This window comes from Cicer arietinum, chromosome 7 (genome assembly GCF_000331145.2).
Source record: "Cicer arietinum cultivar CDC Frontier isolate Library 1 chromosome 7, Cicar.CDCFrontier_v2.0, whole genome shotgun sequence".
In the NCBI taxonomy this organism is placed as follows: domain Eukaryota; kingdom Viridiplantae; phylum Streptophyta; class Magnoliopsida; order Fabales; family Fabaceae; genus Cicer; species Cicer arietinum.
This window is the reverse complement of record NC_021166.2, coordinates 20,554,553-20,582,084: the sequence shown is the minus strand read 5'-3', so window position 1 is coordinate 20,582,084 and position 27,532 is coordinate 20,554,553. Positions and strand designations below refer to the sequence as shown.

At 32.7% G+C, this 27,532-nt stretch overlaps 2 protein-coding genes across 8 annotated transcripts; one reads left to right on the top strand and one right to left on the bottom strand.

The window, feature by feature from the left end:
* The first annotated feature begins 4,026 nt into the window (after positions 1 to 4,026).
* LOC101490862 (inorganic phosphate transporter 2-1, chloroplastic) lies at positions 4,027 to 7,862 on the top strand. The gene is made up of 3 exons (XM_004509617.4): positions 4,027 to 5,053; positions 5,885 to 6,076; positions 6,804 to 7,862. Exons 1-3 carry the CDS (start codon positions 4,304 to 4,306, stop codon positions 7,623 to 7,625), a joined length of 1,764 nt encoding a protein of 587 aa, XP_004509674.1. The 5' UTR covers positions 4,027 to 4,303; the 3' UTR covers positions 7,626 to 7,862.
* A 2,933-nt stretch (positions 7,863 to 10,795) lies between these two features.
* On the bottom strand, positions 10,796 to 26,457 carry LOC101498669 (beta-arabinofuranosyltransferase RAY1). 7 transcript variants are annotated; one of them, XM_073363421.1, is made up of 12 exons: positions 25,940 to 26,456; positions 25,786 to 25,831; positions 24,560 to 24,991; positions 21,234 to 21,550; positions 20,962 to 21,153; positions 20,697 to 20,888; positions 20,501 to 20,569; positions 20,330 to 20,396; positions 19,200 to 20,226; positions 19,069 to 19,125; positions 17,566 to 17,640; positions 17,003 to 17,409 (listed from the first exon to the last, which is right to left on the bottom strand). In XM_073363421.1, the coding sequence occupies exons 1-12, from the start codon at positions 26,276 to 26,278 to the stop codon at positions 17,364 to 17,366; spliced, it is 2,859 nt and encodes a 952-aa protein (XP_073219522.1). In that variant the 5' UTR covers positions 26,279 to 26,456; the 3' UTR covers positions 17,003 to 17,363. The 7 variants fall into 7 exon arrangements, with proteins under 7 accessions (XP_073219528.1, XP_073219522.1, XP_073219523.1 ...); XM_073363422.1 differs by lacking the exon at positions 17,566 to 17,640 and having other exon boundaries at positions 25,940 to 26,457; XM_073363420.1 differs by having other exon boundaries at positions 17,003 to 17,640; positions 24,560 to 24,988; positions 25,940 to 26,457.
* Between the last annotated feature and the right edge of the window lie 1,075 nt (positions 26,458 to 27,532).

The following is a 27,532-nucleotide window of genomic DNA, read 5'->3' as shown; positions in this document are numbered from 1 at the left end:
GATAAAAAATTGAATAATTAAGATAAATTATAAATTGAATCAAAAAATAAGATAAATTACATATTTTAAAGCATTATATACAAACATATAAAATAATATGATGAAGTCAAATTATACATTTACTATATATTACAATTTAAATAGTTTAACATTTTTCTTTTTCAGAACTATATTAGGAGTTGTTAAAGTGTGATTTTTCAATAAAATAAAATAGGTAGATAAATATATGTACTTACTATTTACGAATAATTGACACAAATGTATGTACTTTTGTATGCATATAACAAATATAATTGAGATATAATTGTTTCATCTATTATAACATTCATAATCTATAAAAGAAATTATAATACTCAATCTTATTTAGAGCAAAGTGTGTAATAATAAATTATAGCCTTCGTGACTATAGTCCTATAACTTGTCTATCAATTGAATTAAAAATACAATAATAATAACATAATATAAACTAAAGAAATTTGAAAATATAGAGTTTATTAAAAAGTACAAAAAAAAAAAAAGAAGTTAATTGAAATACAATATTTAAATAAAAAATATCCTAATATGCCTTTTGAAGGCATTTACAAACAAAAAGTATTATGATTAATATTTTTAAACAAAACTTTTTAAATTAAAATGGTACATGATAAATTCACCCGATCAAACTTATATCAAAGTAATATGGAAGTTAATAATTCACAATTAAAATATTTAACCTCACTCTACAATATTCAAAAGACGAAAAATAAATTTTAAATAACTCAAGTAGCAATTCAAAGTTGAAATTTAAAATAAAGAGCTAAGTAGATAATTAATCAAGTTCTTAAAAGTCTGCAACCAAAAACCAAACAAACAAATGAAAGTATTAAGCATAAAAGTATTTACTAATACATAGGAATTATGTCTATTATTTTATTCTCATGTAATATCTTTGTTGATTGGACAACATAAAAGTTGCTTGAAAGACGGTGCCATACATTTTTAATGCATGAAAGCTTTGGGTTGCTCCATGCATGATAATTCTAGTATTGCAATTAGAATAATTGAGTATTAATGATGCATTAAAAATCACTAAATATTTATGGTGTATTTGAGAATGATTAAGCATTAATAGTGCATTGAGAATAGATGAACATTAATTATGATACATTGAGAATAATTAAACATTAATGATGCATTGAGAATTACTAAATATTAATACTTTGTGAATGATAAACATTAATTGTGCATTGAGAATAGATGAACATTAATGATACATCGAGAATTATTAAACATTAATGATGTATTGAGAAATACTAAACATTAATACTTTGTGAATGACTAAGCATTAATAGTGCATTGAGAATAGATGAACATTAATGATACATTGAGAATAATTAAACATTAATGATGCATTGAGAATTACTAAATATTAATACTCTGTGAATGATAAACGTTAATTGTGCATTGAGAATAGATGAAATTTAATGGTACATTGAGGAAAACTTTGCATTAATTGTGCATTGAAAAAAATTAAGCATTAATGGCTACATAGTATTTATAGATTAATGCATTGAGAATTGCTACAAATTAATGGTGCATTGAAAATGACAGAATATTAATTGTGCATTGAAAATAAATCAATATTAATTGTGCATTGAAAATGACAATGCACTAATGATGCATTGAGAATTGTTATGATTAATTGTGCATTGAAAATGACTAATAATTGATGAATATGTAACATTTATTGATGAGTTCACTTACAATTGATTCATTTCTTTTTTTATAAAGGAATGTAGAACATTTAAAGTATGTCAATCATTGAGTAATGCAAGCAAATGAGTGTATCGATGCATGAATTAGGATTAATGATAGATGTGATTTTCCAATACAATAAGTAAATGAGGTTTATTGGGTAAATGAGCGTAGTTGTGACAAAATGATTGTATTTTATTATTTGTACATCCTTGCATGAATTTAGAGTTAATGATATGAATGATCTTTTGATGCAATGAGTTAAAATTATTTTTACTTTTACCAAATTATTATTGTTATATATTGATACATCGGTTTAAACGAGTTTCAGTTAATGCAGTTATGTGAGTGGGTTGGTTGAACTTGAAACTTTTTATTTCTTATTGAGATGTTAATTTTCTTTAACTTTTTAAATTTTAATTTCAAATTCAATTTTTTTTTTAAAAAACACATTGGATTTTCAATACTTTGTCAATACTTAAGTAAGTTTTTTTTTCAAAGAATCCATTTATTATAGTTGTGGTGTGATGACTAAGTGAGACTTAGAGACTCATCTTAAACAATTTGAGTTTTTATATGTTGAGTGACCAGATTAGGATAACCGAAACTCTATTTTTTTTCTCATTTGCACTCAAACTCGTATAAATACACATTTACGAACCCGTGTAACCTGCGACCTACTATATAACTCGTTTGCATAACAAATTGTCTCATTTGGGTGGCTTAGGTTCGGTTGGGTCAACTAATTTTGCTCAACCCTAATTAATATTTTTTTTTTATAGAGCCAAGTGGCAAAACTCATACTATTTGTGGAGAATTTCAAGTTCGAATATGCATACTAACATATCAAATACTCTCTCTTTATCAAAATGAGTGTCACTTTAGCAAAAAATATTTGTCTTAAAATAAATGTCATTCTCAATTTTCAATGTATATTTAATTATGATTTTTTCCATTGTATCCTTCAATTATTACTATGAAAATAACTTTGGTCTTCAGGAGTCATAAGGTGGTTTCGGGGAGTTGAAATGACATGGAAGTCATAGTTTCAACTTCTCTCTCTAGCAAAATTAACAATTAATTACTAATATTTACTATTTTAAAAAAAACTATATCCATAACTTTCAAAATATTATTATACTTTACATTAATAATAGTGAAAAATATACTAATAGTTAAGATTGAAGATTTGATAAAAATCTTAAACGACAATTATTATAAGATTGAAAAAATATTTCTACCAGCTTTAACTTTTTTAAAGTATTATAATTTTTTATTTCTTCTATTGTTGTCTTAATTTTTGTTTTATGTAAATGAAAAAATTTATAATTTTTTTGACTGACTGATTAAGTTTTTAAGTTTTTTTTAAACGGTTAAAATTAATAATTAATTAGTAATTTTTTTATTTATTAATTAAGTTTGATATATAAATTTTAAATATATATATTTTATATTCCCTTCACAAAGATTATGTTAATTTTGTTATTGCCAACGGAACAATAAATATAGACAAAAATCAAAATGTATTTAATATAAACTTTTAATTGTAATTGGAGGGAGTGTTGTTATTAATTTCCAAGTTATACCAAAATTAAACACATATTCCAATTATACTAATTACGTGTAACATATTTTACGTGTGATTCAAAGAGAATATTCAAAATGATAGATTCAACAAAGCAGCAACACAACACCAACAACAACAAATCATGAAAGCAAGCCAATCTATACACGTGTAACTCATAGAGACACAACATGTCGTACTCTTTTATCTCTAGATAATGTTGTGTCACAATTTCTCATTTTTCCAAATATCAACCATAATTATCGATAAAATAAAAACCATAATTCAGTACAAATAAATAAATTCAAAGTTTTCTTCGAAAAATATGAGTAAATTATCCGCAACTAAATGAACCACATATATTTTACTAATGTTACAAAAAAATTAAGTTTAACATTAATAGTAGAAAATACATAATTAATATTAATTAGTGATGAAAAACTTCCTCACAAATTTTTAAAATAAAAATGAACATATATATTATTAATATAAAATAATTATGTATTATATATTTCTCCAAAATCATTTAATTTGATTCCACTTAAATGTTATGATACGATAAAATAAATAATTTTTCTTACTTTCAATATATGTTAATTGCACTTATTTGCAATTTAGACTAAAAAAAATATCAACCATAATAAGATTTGAAAACTATTTTTCTTGCTATGGTGGAATATGAAATATATGGTTAGTAAAGATTAAGAACTCAAGAAGCTCCATTCACCACTCATTCCTATGAACCAAAGCAAGCATCCAAATCCACTCTCATCTCACCCTTTCCTTTCTCTTATTCCTTCCCTTTAACAAAAACAAAATTATGCAAATATCAAAATGCTTAATTCTTCTTTCACATTCCTTTCATTCTTTCTTCATCACCACCACCTACTTACACTACTCTTTCAAATTCCTCTTCATTCTCATGGCTAAGAATCTTCCTAAATAATCACACTCCAAAACACACACATACACTTCTTAATTTCTTTCCCTTTTGTTCATTAAGAAATGAATTTGAATCACTCTTCTTGTTTCTCTTTAACCAAACACACAACAAAAACAACAACTTCCTCTCTTTTCCTTAGAAATCATTCACAAATCTTTCTCTCCAAAAACACTTCACCTTTATTTCTTAGAGATTCTCTCCATGTCAACCCTTTTCCTCTTTCACAAAACACAACAACAAAAAAGTCTTCCTTTGGAATTCTAAGTTTAAGAAACTTGAAACTCACACACCCTTTTGCAACCTTATCATCTTATGCAGAAGGAGAAGAAGAGAATCATCAACAACATTCAACAACAACAACAACAAAGAATGGAGAAAACAACAATGAGTTATCAGGAATGGCAAAAGCCTTTAATATATCATCAAGAACAGCATCAGCTATAACAATATGCATAGCAATGGCTGCACTTATTTTCCCTTTGTTTATGACATCTTTAGGACAAGGTTTGGCTTTGAAGACAAAAGTGTTGTCCTATGCAACCCTTTTGTTTGGATTCTACATGGCTTGGAACATTGGTGCTAATGATGTTGCTAATGCAATGGGGACATCAGTTGGGTCAGGTGCCTTGACACTTAGGCAAGCTGTGTTGACAGCTGCTGTGTTGGAGTTTTCAGGAGCATTGTTGATGGGAACTCATGTGACTAGTACAATGCAGAAGGGGATTCTTGTTGCTAATGTTTTTCAAGGGAAGGATACTTTGCTTTTTGCAGGGTTGCTTTCTTCACTTGCTGCTGCTGGTACTTGGTTACAGGTAAACACTTTTTTTAGTTTGAGAATTTAGTTTTTGTTTGATTCTACTGTGACAAAAATTAGTTTTGAATGAATTTATTTTGTAAAATTGATTCGGGTCAATTAACCTGATGGAGTGGTGTCCGATTAGTAAGGGAACATTTTTCTGACAGAGATTAGTGACCATTAAATGGCGGTGGTTACTTTAAACCTTTGACATGGTTACTACAAATTTAAAGGTGAGTTGAATCTAAAGTAATTTATATACAAATTTAAAGGTGAGTTGAATGGAAAGTAATTTATGTAAGGATATAAGGTTCCGTGGCTAAAATGTGCAAGACAAAGAAACACTTAATTATCTTTTTTAGCCATTAGAAAAGTGTGATTTTTATAGCATTGGCGTGTTCCTTAGTGTACATTATTAAAGTATAAAGATATTAGTGTATGCAGCTACATGGGAATTGGTTTGTCTTTGTCTTTTTTGTGCACCACAAGTTTTTACAAGTTAGGAGTTGCTCAAACTCTCATTTAAAACTAAATTTTCTTGAGATTTACGTCCAAAATTGTCTTTTTCAATGAATGAGGAAATTGGAAACATTGAACTCAAATCTGTATCAACAAAGACATGACTTACCTTGTTTCTTATTATGCTTATTATTTCCTTGAAGCAACCTGTATAGTACTTACTATCTGTACCTGGTTATAGAAGTTTCTGATTTTTTTAAGAAAAGTATTAGTCATTTTTCTTTTAGTTTGTTCAAAAGAAGGAAAGAAATTGAATGAAAATGATGCTTTAGTTATGCATAGTAATAATCCAATGAGCTTAGTTAGCTAACTTTTTTGTGCTATGCAGTTTGCATCATATTATGGTTGGCCAGTATCTACTACACATTGTATAGTTGGAGCAATGGTGGGGTTTGGCCTAGTTTATGGAGGTGCTGGAGCTGTTTTCTGGGGTTCACTAGCAAGAGTTATTTCTTCATGGATTTTCTCGCCACTATTAGGAGCAGCAGTCTCCTTTCTTGTCTACAAATGCATCCGAAGGGTAAGCTCTTTGATGCAACATTTGTTTCTTCTCGACGCATACATCAGAGTTCAATAAATTGCAAAAGTCTTGATAGTGAAAATTCTTTAAATCTATGCATGCATGCATTCTCAGTGTAAAATTGTTTCAAATCATTCAATTATGTGTTGCCATGTCATTTAGTGAGTTTAACATGATTTTTCAAATTCGACGACTAATGTGGCAATACATCAGTTATTTTGAACGACAATGTTAAACTATTTTGAACGGACAATGGATTCAAATAATCTTTTCTCCCAAATTTTGGAATGATCAGTTATTGGTCACTTTGTCATATACATTTGTATTGAAGAAATTGAATGATCTGAATGATCTCATTAGTTATCAAATAAACTGAGTAATTTACATCAAAATAACTAACTTGTAACTAATCTAACAAACTCTATAATGAAGCAACTAATATGTAACTAATCTAACTAACTATTTTTCTTTACATTTTACATCAATTCATCCCAATCATTTTTGTTTTGAACACTTTGAGGAAACTGTTATATACAAATTTTGAAACTAAAATTGATAACTATGTAATACTGACGGCACTTCAGATTGAGAACACATCTGTCCAACATTGACACATTAGGTTATATTTCCATTTACTCAAATTACTACCAGTGCTAGTGCTTCATAGAATTGGATAATATGTTAAATTCATGATCATGGTTAACCACTAATCTTTTCCCTCATATAGTTTGTATACAGTGCAAGTAATCCAGGACAAGCAGCAGCTGCAGCAGCACCAATAGCTGTATTTCTCGGTACAACCGGAATTTCATTTTCCGCCTTCCCTCTCAGCAAGAGCTTTCCTATAGCTCTAAGCCAGGCTTTAGCCTGCGGAACAGTCGGTGCTTTCTTAGTTGACAGAACTATCAGAAAACAGCTTGGACATCTTCTAATCAAGTCAAATACTCCACAACCCGAGCCAAAAGACGATTCCGTCCACCAAAACATAGGCTTCCTCTCTGATATAGCAGGTCCAAAGGGTACTCAACTTGAAATAGTTTACGGAGTTTTCGGTTACATGCAGGTTTTATCAGCATGTTTCATGTCATTCGCTCACGGAGGAAACGATGTCTCCAATGCAATAGGTCCATTGGCCGGTGCACTAGCTATTTTACAAGGCGCTGCAAAAGGAGCTGACATAGTTATTCCGATCGATGTTCTTGCGTGGGGTGGATTTGGAATTGTTGCAGGACTAATGATGTGGGGTTATAGAGTTATAGCTACAATTGGAAAGAAAATAACAGAACTTACACCGACGAGAGGATTTGCAGCCGAGTTCGCTGCTGCTTCTGTTGTTCTGTTTGCTTCGAAGCTTGGACTACCGATATCAGCAACACATACACTAGTAGGTGCTGTGATGGGAGTTGGATTTGCAAGGGGACTTAACAGTGTTAGATCAGAAACTGTGAAGGAGATTGTGGCTTCATGGGCTGTTACTATTCCGGTTGGCGCCACCTTATCGGTGATTTACACTTGGATTTTGACTAAGCTTTTGTCTTATATTTTATGAGTGTGTTCATTTTATGATATAAAGAATATGTTATGTATGTGGTTACTTAATTCAATTCAGTAGCACCATCTTTGACATTATTGGCTTTTTTGTGGTAAAAGTTTGGAGAAGAGGATTAGTAAGGGATGAAATTTTTAATGTTTGGTTTCTATGTCAAGACTTTGATTGCAAATGAATGTGAATAATTTGCAGACATTGTTATAAATTGTTAATAATATGCTGAGGATGCAGATGGAATCCCAAACTTCCCTTATTTATTTATAATTATATATTAAAACAACGTTTTGTTGTACATCATCACTTTATTTGTCAACTAATCCAATTTAATCCACCTCATTAAAAATCTGAGTTGTATAGAATTGATTTTCCTTTTTATTCCTTATTACGCTGAACACAAGACAATTCTTCTGTTACAATATATTGAAAACTGTTCTATCTGTTAGTGTTATTCCATCTTCTATTTTGCAACTCTCTTCATTTTTACCAATCCACCACCTCTCCACACTCACATGTATTGGAGAGTGCAAACAGATGTTCACCTTACCTTGACAATTTTGGTCGTTTTCTAGAAATTTTTAACTAAAGACACAATAATTTGATATATTTTAAATGATGTGACATACGATCTTATCATGTAGAATACATTAATTATTTACATGATATTAGATAGTTTTATTATAATTTGATGAGTATAAATCACTCAACATCATTGTTTCACATGTCATCACTATTTTTTAGTTAAAAAATTCAATGAAGGATTAAAGAATTTTAAAATAAATAACTAATTTCGAGAATTGGTGAAAATAGAAAGATAAAAATCATAAAGAATTCTATTAATAATCTTAAAAATTACAAATCTAACAAAAACTAAAGAATTTGACTTAACACTCGCATAACATGCAGATAACAATCTAGTTTGTACTTAAAATCTACTCATTGAAATCTATGTGTGATACTTATACGTGAAATCAAATTAATTATTTTTTGCTTCATAAGTTCAAATATGATTCTCTGTAATAGAGCAGGTAGAATAGATAAGGTCTGTTGGTGTCTAGACCAAGTATTTGGTGGTTAGAGGACATAAAGCTTTGTGTTTAGATAATTTAGTATGGTGAACCTTTGGTTTCTGAAATTTAGACAATGGAGCTTAATCATTACAGATAATATTTTTAACACTGTTATAAATTTATTGGCAGTTTAGAAAGGATAATTTAAAATATAATAATATATCTTGTCTTATTTATAAATAAATAAATAAATAAAAAATTATTGTATTTAATCTAAAATTTAATAATTCACATAATAAGAAGTTTCATTTTCCGTAAATAATGTCTCAAATTTGAATCTTGTAAATATGAAAAACATAAGCATTAGAAGAAACAAAAATTGTCCTCTCATATAAGTTTACTAGGCTAGACTTGGAAGACACTTGCTTGAAGAATAGAAATGTTGGAACTTTGTTTGTGACTAGAGAATAGATTTTCAAGAATTAAGATGTGTTTTCTATGATATATTTTAAAACTTGCATATGTGACCAAAATAATGTTTTCGTTAATAATATTAAATTTTATCTTTTGGTTGAATTTCAAATTATTAGAACTTCTTTTCTACTAGAGGTAGAGGGTTAAAATTAAATTTGAACATGAATAGAAAAATAATCAAAGAGTTCTATATCTAAACATTTAAAATATAGTGCGCATGGAGGTTGAAGCAAAAGATTGAAAATTTCACTTGTACAAATTATAACTTTTAATGTTGATTATGCTTCAATTTTATTAACATCTACCTTAACCTTATGTCAAAAAGATAAAACATCTACCTTAACCTATCCATATATCTACAAAAGTTCCTTGTGCATGACTAAAAGCTATTACAGAATAGTTATCATAAAAATTAAAAAGCTATTACATAAAGGTAAAAAGGGTTGGAAGATGTATGGATTTTATTAACAGGATGGTGTAAAGTAAAACTATCTCTCTATTAGATCCATGAAGAGTAATCAATAACCAAGTGGTACACATAGTGTAGTTATGGTAAAAAAGGTATAAAGCAAAAAACCAAAACAAAATCATGGAGATAGTTCCTTCACAGTTGGAAGACTAGGGTGCCATCCCAAACTTCTATATAATCTTGCCTTTGGAAGAGGTGGCACAAAAGTTTTCTTTGGTCTTATCAATCCTCTTCTTCTTGAAGCTCTTGTTGGCTTCTCCTTAGGGTTATAAAACTCTTTTGCAGACTTAAAAGAACTCTCTACAACTTCTCCATTCACATATTCATTCATCTCTAGCTCTTTCATTTTACCATTCTCTTTAGGAGACTTTGCTTGTGCATCAAGAAACACTTTTTCCACCACCCCATTAGTCTCTTTTGTTTGAACCTTCTCTTGATGCTTTCTTTTGAGCTTCTCAACATCTTTGAAAGAGATTAAGATGTACTTGTGACCAGGTAATAAAAGATCTTCCTTCCATAACACAGATTGGTGTGGAGATTTGAAAACTTCAGGACTTGCTACACACATCCCAGGATACTTTGTCATCAACATGTATACAGGAACAGCATGTGTATAAACATCTTGTTGTCCACCAGCATGAGCTATTCTAACAACAAAATCCTTTGACTTTGAACTGAATTGTTCCTTGTATGCTTTATTGTTTCCTTTCTTCTTGATTTTTGAGTCTTTTTTATTTGGATTCTCTAAGAAGCCTAACGAGTGAACAACGCGCTTCAGCATAGCCTGCAACTCAAAGTTGTGAAATCTATGTGTTTCATCGTATTCTATCAGAAGAGGATGAATGCTAGCAATGTGAATAGCATTTAAACACTGCTTCTTAGTTTACTATGGCCGGCTGTGTTTAATTTAAAATTTTTCATCAAATGGGGTGGTGGTGAAATCAAGACTCGGTACATGTGAAGACAAAGGGAAAAGGAGTGGCTTTTATTGTAGTTTTGTGAGATGAGAACAAAAATTCTTCCTAGATTGGATAAGAAGGAATCAACTATTTTCCTCATAGTAAACAGTAACTTTTGGTCTGTAGTTCCTAAATATATCGAAATTACAAAAAAAATGCATAAGTGTTATGTTAGTAATTTTATAGACAAAACTAACCAATGGAAGACACATCTGAGAACCAAACAAATCAACGAAAGATACATATACACGAGGACCAAACTAACAAACAAAAGAAACATTTATGTATATTTTTGTAATTTTGATATATTCATATACTATAGTGAGCAATGATAGTGGCTCACACATTCAAGGACAAAAATGACTATTTATCTATTTCCTGAGTACTAACTTCACGGTTGGATACTATGCTAACTCTGCAAACACATTCTTGTGCTAGTATCATACTCCCATAAACCTGACAAAACTTGGCGCTCAATTTTCTTAAGCCTCCCACTAATCCAATTGTTGTGAATAATGTAACATCCTTTCTTTAAACATGTTGCTTTGACATTTTTTTCATGCCAAAGGTTTTGGTAAGCACCATTTGGAAAAAGGTCTCTGTCTAAGAAATGTACTGTCAAGTTTGTTTCAGGTTGCAGACATTTGTTATCGCCTACGCGGTTGGATCCTCCATTACCACATAATATGTCATAGAAGCTTGGTTGTTCAGATAAGCCTGAAGTTTCTGCATGCTTCACTACTCTCTTTATGGCTGCAATTGTTTGATTATCAGAATGAGCATAGTAGAAGCCAGAATTTAAGCGTCTCGGTAGGTTTATTGGTTCTGCACAAATGACAAAAAGAAAAAATTACAAAACAATCTTTGTAAAAAGAACAGAAAATTTGACCCAAGGGGTGCGTTCAGAAGAGCTTATTTACAGATTATTTGAATTTATTCTAAGACATAAACACCTTTTTTGTGACCGGTGAAGATCAGCTTGCCGTCTTCTTGTTATAAAAAAGTTGGTTGAATCAGGTGGGTGGAACGTCAGATGAAATAGGTAGTTGAGTTATATTTTTACAGCCCTTTTGATGTGATAGTCCCCCCAAGAACGACCAGTCCTATGGTGGTACGGAAGGCCTGCACTACGCAGACGTCCCGCACCCCCAAGACTAATAAAGGAAAGAAAGGCTTAACCAAAACCACTTGTGTAAGTGTTTCAGATAATCTATGACATATTTATACGTTGTTTTCAACTTATTTTAATAATTTCTCTTATATAGTTTATGAAATAAGTAGTTTTACCACTTTCTCTCTTTGATTATTATACAAATAATTTTACATAAACGTTTAATTAATCAGTTCTATACACATGCAAACTAAATAAGGATAGAATGGAGATTTTGTTATAAGAAAAGAAGAAAGACTTATGAATTAAAATTTATATTTCACCATTCTTACTTGGTTCATAGTATATAATATGTAATTAATTTTTATAGCCCTTTTGATGTGATAGTCCCCCCAAGAACGACCAGTCCTATGGTGGTACGGAAGGCCTGCACTACGCAGACGTCCCGCACCCCCAAGACTAACAAAAGAAAGAAAGGCTTAACCAAAACCACTTGTATAAGTGTTTCAGATAGTCTATGACATATTTATATGTTGTTTTCAACTTATTTTAATAATTTCTCTTATATAGTTTATGAAATAAGTAGTTTTACCACTTTCTCTCTTTGATTATTATACAAATAATTTTACATAAACGTTTAGTTAATCAGTTCTATACACATACAAACTAAATGAGGATAGAATGGAGATTTTGTTATAGGAAAAGAAGAAAGACTTATGAATTAAAATTTATATTTCACCATTCTTACTTGGTTCATAGTATATAATATGTAATTAATTTATGCTCCTAATTGGGAGGAAAAAAATATGAATTTCAAGTGTGAGATGAGGGAATGAGCACCTTGTTCTTGGTATTCATCAGACTGTGCAACAAGAACTGCAGGGCCAAAGAAGTGAAACAAAGGAATAGGGTTTCTAAACCAATATGTATCAACATCACTAAGTAGTACATTGTAACCTAGCTTGAGTATTTTCAAAACAATTCTTGACTTCACTTTTGTTACCCTCTGGAAACACTTTGTTCCAAAGTGGCAGTCATCAAAACTAATATCACTTGGAGCTATTGGATCTTTAAAAACTGGAATTCCCTGCCATTGCACAAAGCATGAGAAGAATTGATAAGTTTATTACTAAAATAATACTAAGGCTTTATTTAGTTTTTTTTTTTTTCTTGAGAAAAAGACTCTATTTAGTTAAACAATTTAATTAAGCACTTATGGCATAAGTGCTTACCATATAAACTATAAGCTGTTTTTGTAAGTTATCATGAAGAGCTTAAGGAAATATACTGAAAACAGTTTATGAACATGCTATAAGTTGTTTTCATAAACTCTCCTAAAGAGTCTCACAAGTGTTTATGTTAATAGATAAACTTTCCTAAACCCTAAAATTAAAAAGGAATTAGTTTATTGGATCTCTCAATATTGTGAATCGATTCAAAAGCCTACTCTTGAATTTTCTTCATGTAAATCATGATAATGCCAAAGAACAATATAACATGCTTAAGAATATCATTAATTGATCATTACAAAATAAGCTGATTACCTTAGAAATATTATTTTTCTGCAGAGAAAGACAGAACATACCTGCAAGATGGAGAATTGATAAGTTTCCTGATCAAGAGCAGAGACAATAAAATTTCCAATGGACAATTTTCTTAATCTGCAAACCCAACTCATGAGCATATCCTTGTAGCTATAACCAGCAACTGTAAGTACAATTGTTTTATTTCTGTCTGCAGTGATAGACAGAAGTGATTCTAAGGAAAATGGAAGCTCCAAAGTTTCTTTAATTTTCATCTGATCCTTGAGAGAACAATCTAATATTTTAATCAGTGATTTATTCTGATGAACAATGCACTTCTTTGAATTTTCCTTTAACCAAGAAGGAAAAATCTTTTCCTTCATCAAGTTAACTGCACCTTGGTGTCCAATTGGATAGACAGTGTTTTTCTTGGTGTCAACCATAATGTAGTACTTGTTATCACAAGTCAAAAGTTTTGGTAGGTTTGAGTAACTAGCTTCAGTAAACAAGAATGAACCATAGTGTGACCCTAGATGTGAATTACCAATGTACTCCCAATTTCTCTTTTCAATATCTAAAGCAGTTGAATTCTCAAATGTAGCATTGTTCAGATGGAAACTTGTGATGGTCCAACTAGCATCAAGCACAAACCTGAACTCAGAGTTGAAGGAGTTAAAAGATCACGGTTCAAATCCTGGTTGAGGAAAATAAGTACTAGCATTACAACTACTCAGCTCTGTTTCTTTTTACTTGTCGCCTTTGTAGAAAATTTTGTTCGTATTTACTTGTAGCTTTCAAAGTTCAATGTAACAACATTAGCTATTATTTTGTCAATAATGTCCTTAACCATTTTTTGCAGAATAAGAAATGGTGGATTTTCTTGGTATGTGTAAATAACTATAAAACGATAACTAAAAACAAACCTGAACTCAGATGAAATAGCCTCATGAATTATCCAACTGTTGTGTGTACCCTTACCATAGATGAAAGGAGGAAGAACTCCATTATGTAGAGGCATATCCTTGTTATTCCATGCCATGATCATTCTTGCATTATTATAACAATGATTCCACTGCCAATTTTTTTGTAGTATTTTCTGCAGCATAAGAATAAGGACAATTCAATATAGTATTTGTTGAGCATGATCAAAGTTGATGTATAAATTTTTACATTGTGTACATTCTCTTAAGACCTTTGGAAGATTTTTCATACCTTCTCTGGCTGCCAGTGTTTCCCATACTCATACAAGTGAGAAACATTTTGAGGTGAAGCAACAAGAAGCCAATCACGGTCGAGTTTGTATACATGATTTAATGTGGAGATGAATCCGGAAAGGATAACTGTTTCAGGATCAATGATAACAAATATCTCTGATTCAATCCAGCGCGATTTCGCAATCATGGAATGGAGAAAAGGACTGCCAAGAAAGCTGGATAAACAAATAGATTGGAAGGAAGTGGTTCAGATTTTACCTTGCACATCAGACATAATTAATATTTACCTATATATATATATTCAAAAGCTTCGGAAGCAAAGAAGATAAATATGATGATGTTCTCCGTCTTTCATTCGATATGAAGATCCATGTTAATCAGTTTTTGTTCAGTACTACTTTGTGCAGTCAAAATCAAAATTTGTCAATCACATATAAAAAGAAAATCAATCAAGGTTTTAAAAATTGGTCTGCAGCTGCAATCTTGTGAATAACTAACTGCAATTGAAACTAACTAACTGCAACATTAATATTTTTTTATGTCACCATGACTGCATTACTACCACAATTGCGGTCACATCAGCAATATTTGACAATTCTGTCTATAATGAAAATGTTGTCTAGCACGTCAAGGCCAAATTGCTTACGTGAAATCAATGTCGGTATCGACTAAAACCCGGGAATCAAAACCACTTGCAAAGGAGGCAACAGAAGGGTGTTGGCTGTACAAAACAACAGTAACATATGGAGATAGAGCCAACCATGACTGAACAGCAAGTGTCTGTTTGATCTCAGTAGAGCCAACAAAAGGCTTAGGAGCTGTGAATATGGTAATGCTAAGATTTTGTGAGTCCAAGACAGCATTTTCCTTGAGTGAAGGTAATCTTTGTGTGGCATATAGAGATAGAAGTATTAAGACAAACCCAGATAGCCAAATTGACCAAAGCTCCACATGAAATAATACCTGTTAAACAAATGCAAAGGTTATAATAATATGTTATGAAAACAAGGATTTTGGAAGAGAATGAAGGATGCAAACAAGGGAAAAGAAAAAGAAAAAAAGACCTTCATGGTTTTTTGTTTGTATTTAGTGAGAAAATTGTTACCTATTCTTGTTTTGTCAACTGTTGATGGATTATTAAAAGAGAAAAGAAAAGAAGTGATGCTTTAACTGAAAGAAAGAAATGCAGTATTAACAAACAAAGCCACTAGGCCACTATTAAGACATGTGAAGCTTGACGTCACATGCACGTTAGTTTGGTCTCTTTCCTCCAAGGTTTGCGCAGAACTTGAAACATTTGAATTTGATATAATCCGGCAATTGCAACCTACTGATGCTTGAAAATTACTCAATTTCGACGACAATCTACATCACTATTTTTAAATAAAAATTTAGGGTCACTTATGTCTTTACAATTGAAAAATAATCTGATCAATATTAATTCAATAAAATAAAAATGATTATAAATCAATATTAATTCAATAAAATAAAAATAGTTATAAATCAAATTGTGAGGCACTATGAGGAGCAGTACCAGAGCTTCTCTATCAACTACCGTTAGAATTTCAAACCATAATGAGTTGGTAGATTATATGAAACACTACCATAAAATAAAAACAAATTGAAAATTTCAGATTGGAAGAGGTGATAAGCTACTACTCAAAAGTCAAAGCTGGCTCGTAGGTTCTGTTTTCTTTATACTATAGCTACAGTATATTTAAAAAAGTATATAAACTAGTTTCAAGAGTAAATGCGAAGTTAACGAAGTTCAATGCTGATGCAAATTTTCTGAATGACATGTCAATCCCAATACATACGTAAACCAAGGAGCCATGCATATTTGCAAATTGCAAATAGAACACACAATCTTTAGTTTGGTTGATTTTGTGTACAATGCTTTCTTATGGAAATAGTTAATGGAATCTCTCAACACATTGCGTACTGCAGAATTTCCTGCATTCTTGTATAAACTGCGTGATAGTACCAATACTGCCATTCATAGGCCAAAAAGAAGGGAGAAAACACGAAGAAAAAGCATTAAAAACGCATTTTAATCATTCAGCTAGCCGATCCAGCAAAATTTGGGAATACATCGGTAGAGTTAAGGAAATTAATGGGATTATTTACATGCAAATCCATATGAAGATAATTCAGCTTTTTATAACAAAACAATATCCAAGGCCAGCCCAATTTGACTAAAACAAAATCAATTACATTTCTAAGTAAAAAATATCATCGATACAAATGGATACTGACTAAAGCAAAAACATGCTGACACGCCCAAAAACTGGAAAACAATAGGTCAGCCCAGTTTTAAACAATATCTCTAATAAATTGCAAAAAGTCAACGCTTCTCAAAACCTGTGTCCCACCTTCCAATTTGAAAAATGAGCATGCCATTGTTACATTAATGAATCATGTATATATCCAAATCACAGTCCCCTCAGAGACAGAGACAGAGAACCATGATCCACCACTCAACTCATCTATTCACTATTTGTTGACTTAGATTCAGTATCAGTCAGGGCAGAAAGGGGGAAACACGAGAAATTGGACAAATCAATTTAATGAAATATAAGTGATCTGAACCATTCAGCTAATGCAATAGACAAAATTTGGATGTGTTGAATTTGTTAGTAGGAATTATAATACTGATGGAGTTTTACAGAATTCAATCAAAAGGATAAACATTGGATTATTCAAGTTTTTCCACCTTTTTTACATCAAATCAAAACATAATACTACACACATATCCAACTCTACCGAAGTTCAATACCAGTTCTCCCCACAGAGCAGTAGCCGATCAGGAAAGCAACTGTATCTTTATGTTGAACCTAAAAAAATGGGACAAGTCATCACTTCTTAATAGATCCTCAACGAATGTCCTTCGCGAAGACCACACTTCGCAAGCTTAGCCCATCTTCCAAATCTATGTTCTCTTGTACAAACCCGGTAGAGGCATCAGCAGCTGTCCTCACCGTTCACCTATGCCGCCGAACAGGTGATCTAGATCTTGACCTCCTTCTCCTGCATATAAACGGTAACACTGTAAATAAACAAGGCACCACTGTAATGTAAATAGGAACCCATACAAATTCACCTGAGTAGCTTATTCTTATATGATGATGGAAGTTTGTCTCAAAAATATAAATCTTAAACACTAATAACTTAATGGCAACAAACCTGGAATTATCAAGAGAAGAATAGGGAGAATGCCTGCGCTGAGAACGCTTGCTATGAGGAGACCGCGAAACTTGTCTAAAAATGAAACCACCGTACTAACTTGGTGAGTTTAAAGTAAACGAAGTTTATAAACAAACAGCTCAACCTGGTATAGTGTCAACACTCCTAGTGGAAGCAGCCTATTGCCACAAATCTAATCTGTTTCTAATGAATATTGTAAGAAGATACAGTCAATGTTTCACCAGATCTTAAAATCTCATAAGAACTACATGTGTACCAATGATTTTATTCTCTGTCCTGGTAACATTCATGGTACAGACTCGGACAATCCAAAATAAACAAATGCCACATCTTTAATTTAAGTTTCTTGCATTTCTCTAGTATCTTACAACAGATAGCAGATGAATAAATTGAGATTGCACACAGTAGAGTAATTGATGCATGAAGATGTGAACTATTACTAAAACATAACTTGTACAGAAAGAAAAGCATTCCATTTAAAAAGCAATAAGATAATAGGAATTCAAGTCTTCAACTACAGAAAATCCCATACGATTAAATCTGTGGCATAAAATTTCAGCTTCTGGATTCTCAAACTGGCAAAAATCATATGCTATATATGTTTTCACGCAAAGAAGGTATAAATAAGTCAGCTATCATATGTCAGTGTTACACAAAATTCAAATATCAGTGGTCTTTACGCAAGCTTGCTACTTTTGTAACAGTTATCTCTCCAGTTGCACAAAGATGCAGGGGTAAACAACGAAGCTTTCCCAGCAGAGGTACACTGATTATATATACATGTGTCTGAAAATACCCTACTATACACATTTAGATAACTATCATAACGTAGCAAAAATATTGATAAATAAATATTTCTGATCACCCAAACTAGTAAATAAGTGATGAACAATTAAACACAAAAGCTGTTAGAGATCTGAAGTTGAAGTCTAAAAACAATTCAGTAATATATATATTTCTGGTCTTGAGACAGCAAGATAGTGCTCCAATAACAAGATCTGAGGGAAGCAATCAAGACCCTGACCCTCAACTCAAGTTGTGAGAAGATAGATTTAGGGATGAAATCAATAATGGAAAATGCAGAAAAGCAGGCAAGTAATTTAGCAGCCCAAACACAGACACACAGAAAGAAAGTGAAGAATGGCAATATTGACTAATAAATTGTGTATCCTAATCATGTAATGGCATTTTAAGACTAAATTTTAGCACATCAAACTAATAAAACATATTTGCTTTACCAAATAGCTATTAATAACCAGGAAAATTAAATAACACAGCAACAAAGTAAATTTCAAAAAACATGAACCAAGTGCGAATTACTATGACTGTAAATGTATTTTATATCTGAATAGGAAGAAGAAAGACATTACTATAGCCCATAAACACAAACAGCTCATCTCAACATCTGACGGATGCTCTGAAATACTCAAACATTGATATTGCAAACCTGAAAAAGGTAAGGAGTCTCTTTATAAATAATACCTTCTTTTAGACCTGACCGGAGATGGTGACAAGTCGCGTTTTCTTGAACGCAGCTTCCTGCAGTACAAATATGAAATTAGGCACTATATGACAACTAGACAAATGAAGGACAAATAGAATCAGTTCTAAACCTTTTTGAGCCATCCGAGCCTTCACCACTTGAATCACCGGCATGATTAACTACACGATCCTTGCTGGTTCTACCTCTACTGCTTACTGACGATGAACGTCTTCTTTTGTGCCTGTCATGGTCACTAGCTTCTTTTGGCCTTGATTTGTGCTCCCCCTTTTCCTTTGTATGTTCCTTTTTCCGGCTAGTACTTTCAATGGTACTACCTCTATGATGTTTTTCTGCTCCCTTCCGATCATCCTTGACATCAACATGGGAGGACCTTTTCCTTGATTCTGATTCCTTTGCCTTCTCCCCGTGCCTTACATTGTGCTCTTTCACTCTTTCTTTTGACTCACCAATGTCATCTGTTTGTTCATTTTTCTGATTTCTTTCATCCTTTCTTCTATTGCTCTCATCACCTTTTTCATATGCCCTGGTCTTATGACTACTTTTTACCTCCTTAAAATCCTTCTCAGAAGAACTCCTGTCATGGCGATCATTTTTTTCTGATTTTCTTCTGCTTTCCTTATCTAGATCATCTGTTGCTTTCTCTACACCATTCTTTCCAGGCAATTCAGATGTTGGCACCCTTGACGTCTCTCTCGAGCTAAAACCATTAAATCTATCGTTGCTTCTTTCACTTGCATCAAGCCCATTATCTCTAGCGTCTTTAGAAACCACCTTGGAAGAATGTGAATGATCAAATTCTTTGGTCATCTTTCCATCAAGTAATGGATCAATAGCAGCACCATTGCTATTTCTGGATGACAACGAGTTGGTTTTGACTGGATTATTCACCATATACGCAGCATCTTTGGCAGGAGCATGCACAGTGGAACTCTCAATTTCATCATCACCATCAGAACCATAATTTCCAAGACCTAAAACATCTCCAGGGGAGCTGGAATTAGATTTTTCATTGGCACCATCTTTCTCTATTTCCTTTGCTTTAACTGGAACTAAAACCTTAGCAGTTGCTTTAGGAACCAGAGCAGCGAGTGGAGAGGTTGATACTAAATGGTTTGAAGTGGCAACATTATGATCCACTGGTGAAAATAAATTGTTAGAACTTCCAATACCTAATACTCCATAGCTAGCATTTAATCATTTGTGTGTATGGAAGAGAGAATTAGAAGGATCAGGCATTACCTTCAGCAGTCAGATCATCTTCACTAAGAACTTTGGTCGCAATTTCATCAAACAATTCATCAGTAACCTAAGGAAGAAGCTATAAAATTAGAACTATAATATATTTTTTCTGCTACAGAAAGTTTACATATGTTAAATAAGCCATCAATTCATGTTTCAAACAATGCTTACCTTCAAAAGAACTTCAGTAAGAATTTTTTTTATTTCTTGGTTGATTGCTGCAGTTCTAGCTACTTCAACCTGATGATACATATTACATACGTCAGATTAAATCTGAAGTGGATGGAGGACATACAATAACAAATGAAGTAAATCTATATATAGAACTTTTTTTATGGTAAGAAACATTATTAGTAAAGAAGCAAACCTCTTCATCCTCTTCCTCCTCAGCTGATCTAGACGAATCAATACTTTTATTATCTGTCTCATCACCACCCTTTGCATAGGACTTATCAATGTCATCATCCACAAGTGTTTCTTCCACTTTCGGATGATCTACAGAAGGAGCAGCAATGACTGTTTTCTTTATTTCCTCTCTAAGCCAGTTAGGGACCGATGCCTGAAAATAACTTCAAAGTGAGGTTTGATGAATCATATATCTATCAAAGCACTAAGCATCAGAAAGTACATACCTTCTTAGGACGTTCAGGAACACCAGAAACACCATATGCATCAGCAGAGAAAGCTGCAGTAGGATGAATTGTAGATGCTGTGCTTAGGGAAAAGGATGCACCATTTGGTGGAATTGTTGGAGGGAGACCAGGTCCCGGAAACCTTCCATATGGTGCTGCCACATGACCAGGAGCAGTGATAGAAGGATTGTGCTGTTAAATTAACCGAGTGTTAGGTGTGCTAAAAGAAACATATTAGTTGACTAGAAATGAAATATGTCAAAATTTATAACCTGTGGCCCTGAGGGAACTGGAGGTATCGGTGGATAACCGGTACCATGTGCCACTGGAGCACCCCAGTTACTCATTGAAGAACCAGAATTATGATGATTATAAGCTGATTGCATTTGCAGGTCACTATCACGACTAAACCTAGGTGTAAAATCTAAAGGTTGATCGGCAAGATTGATAGATGAGTCAACAGAATGGCTGTGAGATGCAAAGGGTGGTGGATGCATTGATGGTTGCACATGGTATTGTTCTTGGGATGAGGAACTTGACAAAGGCAACATTGCATATGATTGTTGAACCTGATCAGCAGCCTCTCTACCTGTAAGTCAATATTCAGAATCGGCATGGAAAAATTAATGAACAAAAACAGGAATCACGGAAGTTCAAAATATAGCTTCCAAGTCCTAGAATCGTGTTCTCCAAGGGCATGCTTATATTCATCAAAGATTAGTAATCTTTATAAACCCTCTCTCACTGATAATTCTGACGACTGGCGGTTTTATATTTCATCTTTAGAAAGAAAATATTTAATACCCATCTACTAATCACTAGATCCAAATAAAGCAATGCATAATGGTGGGGGACAGGCTTACTCCCTAGCCAAGTCTTCAGTAAATTTGTGAAGATGAGTTAATTTTGGCAGGTAAGGCAGTGAGGCGCTAAGAAATATATTGGCCCCGCATAACCCGTATATCATATTGCAATAAACAATGTACATGAAACAATAAGTGGCTAACTATAACAAATAGACTGCCCCCCTTATAAACAACCTGTTGGAAAGCTAGATAGGTAACGATGTACATTGAATTGAAGAAAGAATCGTGCCATATTATTATATAGCCTGACCTAGGAACTTCATTATTACGGATATTGCCTTGTTATTTTAAAGCACTTGAAAGGTGGCAACAAACACGCAATCATTCCCAAATTTGAACCACTGATGCCTCAACTCAAGTAGCACATAGATACAATTACAAACAATTTTCTTGACAGGAATCAAGCAGTTTCAAATGTGTCCCAATATTTCTAAACAAAAAAGTCTGCTTTCTGTCAAAACAACTTCAGATCTACTTGTTTTGTGTTACAAAAGCAAGTAGACAGACCCAGATCCACACGAGTAGATATCAATGTGTTCCAGTTTTTCAATCTCACATATAGAGTTCCAGATACTTAAATGATTAACAAAATGTTCAGGAAGTGTTCTTGACTTTTATAGTAAATTACAACTAAAGGAGTTTTCTTAACATCAATTATCATTTATCAACAACGACAAAGTGTTGTGGACCTGTGGTCTTGAGTAGTCGACAACATTTCAAGCTTAGGATGGCCATAAGCCCATAACCCATAGGGAACAAGAATAGTCTTCTAGGAGGTAATTCTAATAATGCTGGTTTTGAAAAGGCAACTGTTCTATTGAAAAGCAGAAACCTGAATGAAGTAGGTGCATTGGATGAAAAAGTTATTTCTTGTCACAACTCCACGAACCAGCTATTCCAGAAGATTAACCTATTAGGTTAAGTTAATGCACATAAATAGCTTAAATATTGTTTCTCTAACAGGCCCCCACACACAAAAGTTGGTCAATGTGCTGAAATTCAACTTTTTATTAAAATAATGGGGGCAGCAAGGATCAATCCCTACTCCCTAGACCACATGGTCATAGAGGTTCTGATATCATTTCAAGAATCAGCTACTTCAACAGCTTAAGGTACTAGGTGAAGACACGGGCATGGTTTTCAAAATATATTTCTAACTTTCGCTTTTTAGGCATGTGGGCAATGCAAGTGATTTCCATGATCTACAATCACTTTTTGATTCAAAGGAGATAATGTTGGTTGTTAAGTCAGGTAAAGAAGCAAATATTTTTTCCTGCCAAATACCTACAGTACAAAGAAGGTAGAAATATAACTTTCAAGATCTACTACTCCTTTGGACTCAATTATAAGCAAAAAAGTGTCTAAATTTGTTGGATTCAAATTTAAGCATATATCAACTAATCCAACCACGTGTAATTATTCCAAAAGTAGCCTTAAATTAATTGTTTAATGTTGTGAGGAGATGGTCTCTCTAATTAGGGGTAGGTTAGTGTATATATTTCTTTTTTTCTTCATGAAATCAAGAAAATTAAATACACTTAACCATAATCCTTGTGAAAGTAAGTATTTTTGCTTATAATTGAGTCTAGGAGTAATAGTGGAATACAATTTATAGCCAAGAGAAATTAAAGCCTTACATAATTTTTTGTAGATTTAACATTGTCTTCTTTGTTGAATGCAAAAGGAGAGTTGATTTGAGTTTAATTTAGCATACTTCTACCCTTTGGTTTCAGGTTTTCAGTGCCTAGGAAAATATTGGGCCGGTTGTGGGGTTTGTTTCTTAGTTTCTTTGATTGTGTTGCTTGTGGTTTTGCTATGGGCGTTATAAATTTGTGTTTTCCTTAAGCTTTACCGTTTCTCTTGGAGGGTAAGTTATCCTCCACCCCACCCTGGTAATTTTTTTTTTTTTCTGTCTGAAAAGATTATAAAATCATACTTGTCTATAAGACAAGAATTATGATGGCTTATCTTCTTTAAGATGGTAGTGAGGACAACAGTGTTAAGAGGTCAAAAGGAATCTTCCTCATAGTTATCAAACTGTAAATCAAATTGAAAATTGGGAGATCTATTTTGTCAATCCTGAATCAAAAGAATTCATGAGTCATAAGATTTGTAATCAATTATTAAAAATAATAGATATAATTTTAACATGATTAAATTGTAGAATTATGTAGAGAAATAAAATGTTTCCTTTATATGTACAGTTACTATTGGAGGTTTCTAGTAATTTTCTTTTATTCAACACTAATTACTAGAACTTCAATTTTTATCAGCCAACCATTAGTCTGCTGTGAATATATCTATGTGGGCCTCCAAGCGAAGCGACTGCATGTCTAGGCAATTTTTTTGCAGCTATCTTTGCAAACCTCCCAAACAATGACGTTTTAGCCACACCGAGCCAACACTAACTCAGGTCATCGCCCCAGTGGCTTTTCGGCACCCACCCCACTCTTAAAATCCATATGGTTGGAAACACAACAAAATCAAGATTCTTGCTACTATTGGACTCTGATGGCAAAATTAAACTAATGATTATGCGATTTGTACCAATAAAGTGAGGACTCCTTGAAATCGTGATTTATTTGATTACAAATACCATGATCTCTCTTTGAACCAAACTTTAACAAGTTTACATCACAAATACTACAGTACAGAGAAAATTTAGAATATTATCTATGAGTGATTTCCATAGTGCTTCACTTGCAATTTCAATATATTAAATAAATAATTACCTGCAACAGAACTATAACTAGAAGGTACCTCCTGCGGATGAACTGATGGATTTGTAGGCAGGCTAGCTTGTTCAAACGAAACAGTTGCATCTCTGATACTGGCCCCATCTCTAGCACTGTATTGATGTCCATCTGAAGAATAAGTTGGCTCCGAACTGACAGATGCAGCCTCCTGGGAATGACCTGAAATTCGCTGCATAGATGCATCTGTGAAGGAAAATTGTTGATAGCCTGATGATGGATGAGAATGGTTTTGAACATCATTATAACGTGAGTCTACAGATTGCTGATACGGATCATGATAATGGGTTTGCTCTTGCAATCTTCCAGCAGGTGAATATTGTGGTTGTGGATGCTGATTTTCCATTGCAGTCTTAGCATCGGCCCACGCTCTGGCCTTCGCAGCCCAATCTTCTTCATTCGTCTGGGCTACTATCATGTCATTTTGGCAAACAAAAAATACCCACTACATCAAGAAATCATAAAGAAAATTTGGTGGGGGGACCAAGTTTCCAAATGAACAAAATAGAATATCAAAAGTATCAAGAGAAACACATGGCAAACCAAAACAAAGTTATATCATTCCAATGACTACATGCCAGATCAATTACTATTAATACAAGCTTCAGTTGAAAAGGGCTAATTAGTTTGGTAATGATTTCCTTAACCGTCTTTCTCATACTCACAACGGTATCCCTTTTGGTCGATATCCAGTATCAAGTAACAAACGACAATAAGCTCATTAATACACACAAATGAAACGCAATGTGAATCATATTTCTAATACGACAAACCAATGCACTAAACCAAGTTAAGATCGCCGTGACAACTAAAAATTAATACATAAAAATAAATGAATTTCAATGTGAATCAAATTTCTAAAACAAAAAACTGAAAACAACAAAAGAATGCACTAAGCCGAGTTAAGATCAACATAACAACTAACAATAATACATACAAATCAAACTCAATGTGAATCATATTTATAATACCACAAAACAATGCACTTGGCCAAGCTAAGATCACCATAACTCAACTAACAACAAACAAAACCAACACCTCAACACAATAATGCATGCATTTTCAATCTTTGTTCTTCCATTTGCTCTGAAAATGCTTCCAATTAAAGTTGATGATAACTTGCAAATTCTCAAGACTTCAACTTATTAACAAAAATCAGAACCCTAACAAAAAAAAGTTTCTTGCAAAAGCTTATTGAAAGCAACCTGGATAAGCTTGGTTGTGAGGCCAGGCTTGGTTATTGTTCCATTCCTACAAAATTTAACGACAAACCAATGGGATCGCAAGAGTAAACAATGAAAAAGTGTAAAAGCAAAAAACCCTAATTAGGAAGCATCAAGGGTAATAAAGATATTTCACCTGAGGAGGATAAGGCTGAGGAATGTGAGAGAGAGGCTGGAACTGAGGAGGTGGAGGATGAGGCGGACGAGCATGAGGAGGAGGGGGAGGAGGCGGAGGGAACTGATTGGGATGATATGAATAAGGGTTTGACGGAGGAGGAGGCGCCGGTGGTGGTGGCCACTGTTGGGGAGGGGGAGGAGACTGATACTGGAATTGAGGGGTGAACCAAGGTCCTTGAGGAGGGGGAGGAGGAGGCATCTGGTGAAATTGATGGTGTTGGTGGGGATCCGGCGTGTGTGGCGGAGGAGGTGGTGGCGGTGGTCTTATGTAACCGTGAGGTTGTTGGAAAGAATCCATCGATAAGCGGTAAAAGAAATGCGATGCGTTCTGTTTAGTTTGGATCGGGAAAGAGGAAATGAAGGTTGAGAGGCGCCGCTTGTGAACAAAACCCCTTTTTTTTCTCACTCCACTCGATAGAGAGAGAGAGAGAGAGATAGTTTCTTGTTTCTGGGTGGAGAAATTATACACCCAAGAAGACAAATGTAATACACTACTAATACGTACTCTAATTAAATGAAGTAATGATTAAATTAATTTACTCATTTTTCACAGCGACCACAACAAGAAAAAAATGTTTTATTTTATTATAATGAAGATTAAAGAAATTAGTTTGGAAGAATAATAATAGTAAGAGTGGGATTTCAGTCAATTTGTTTTATTTAAATAATTCAGTGCTTCTGACTAACAAAATATAAATTTCTTATTTTCAGATTATCGTTCCGTTCATATTGAATTTATGTGTCACTTGATTTAACAAAGAATTGTGTATATTAGGAAAAAAACTTTGTATTATATTTTTTAGTGTTGGAGTAAAACTCGCACATATATATAACATATATAGGAGAGAATATTACAAAAATAAACTCATATGTCAACGTCTTTGTAATTTTTTATAATTATATTTATAAGACAAAAAAATTTACTTTATTATTCATAAAATATTTAAATTTGAAAAAATACATGTGCAATTTTATCGCTTAACAGTACTTGATTTTTTTAAATTAGTATTATTAATAATAATAACTATTAAAATAATAACAATAACATTCACCTGAATTTTGGATAGAAATTTGCATGTATATGCAAAGGTGTTTTGATTTATTTTACTATTGATTTTCATTTGTTACTTATAAATTTTAGGATTTAGACTTTAGAGGATTGATCTAATATATATATGGGTCATATCTCATGAGAATGATTTTTTCATGTGATGGTGGGAAAGTATTTCTAAATCCTTAGATCAAAATAAATTCTTCAAATTAAAAAAACTTATTTTATGCGACCAACGTATATCCCCTTAATCTATTAGTTTTCACTTTTCACTGCCTCATTTTTTCCATCTTTTGATATTGAACAACAATTATGTCATCTTCCATTCACATTATTTACACCAATCTTCACCGTCATTTATTAACAATTGCAGCAAGATCTAAATGGTTTAAAATGAAGAATAAACCAGAAACAGTTGGTCTATTTTTTCTTTATTATGATGGAGATGTAAGAGCATCTACAGCGGTGAACTCAATATGGGTTCTTTAGATGGGGTCCACT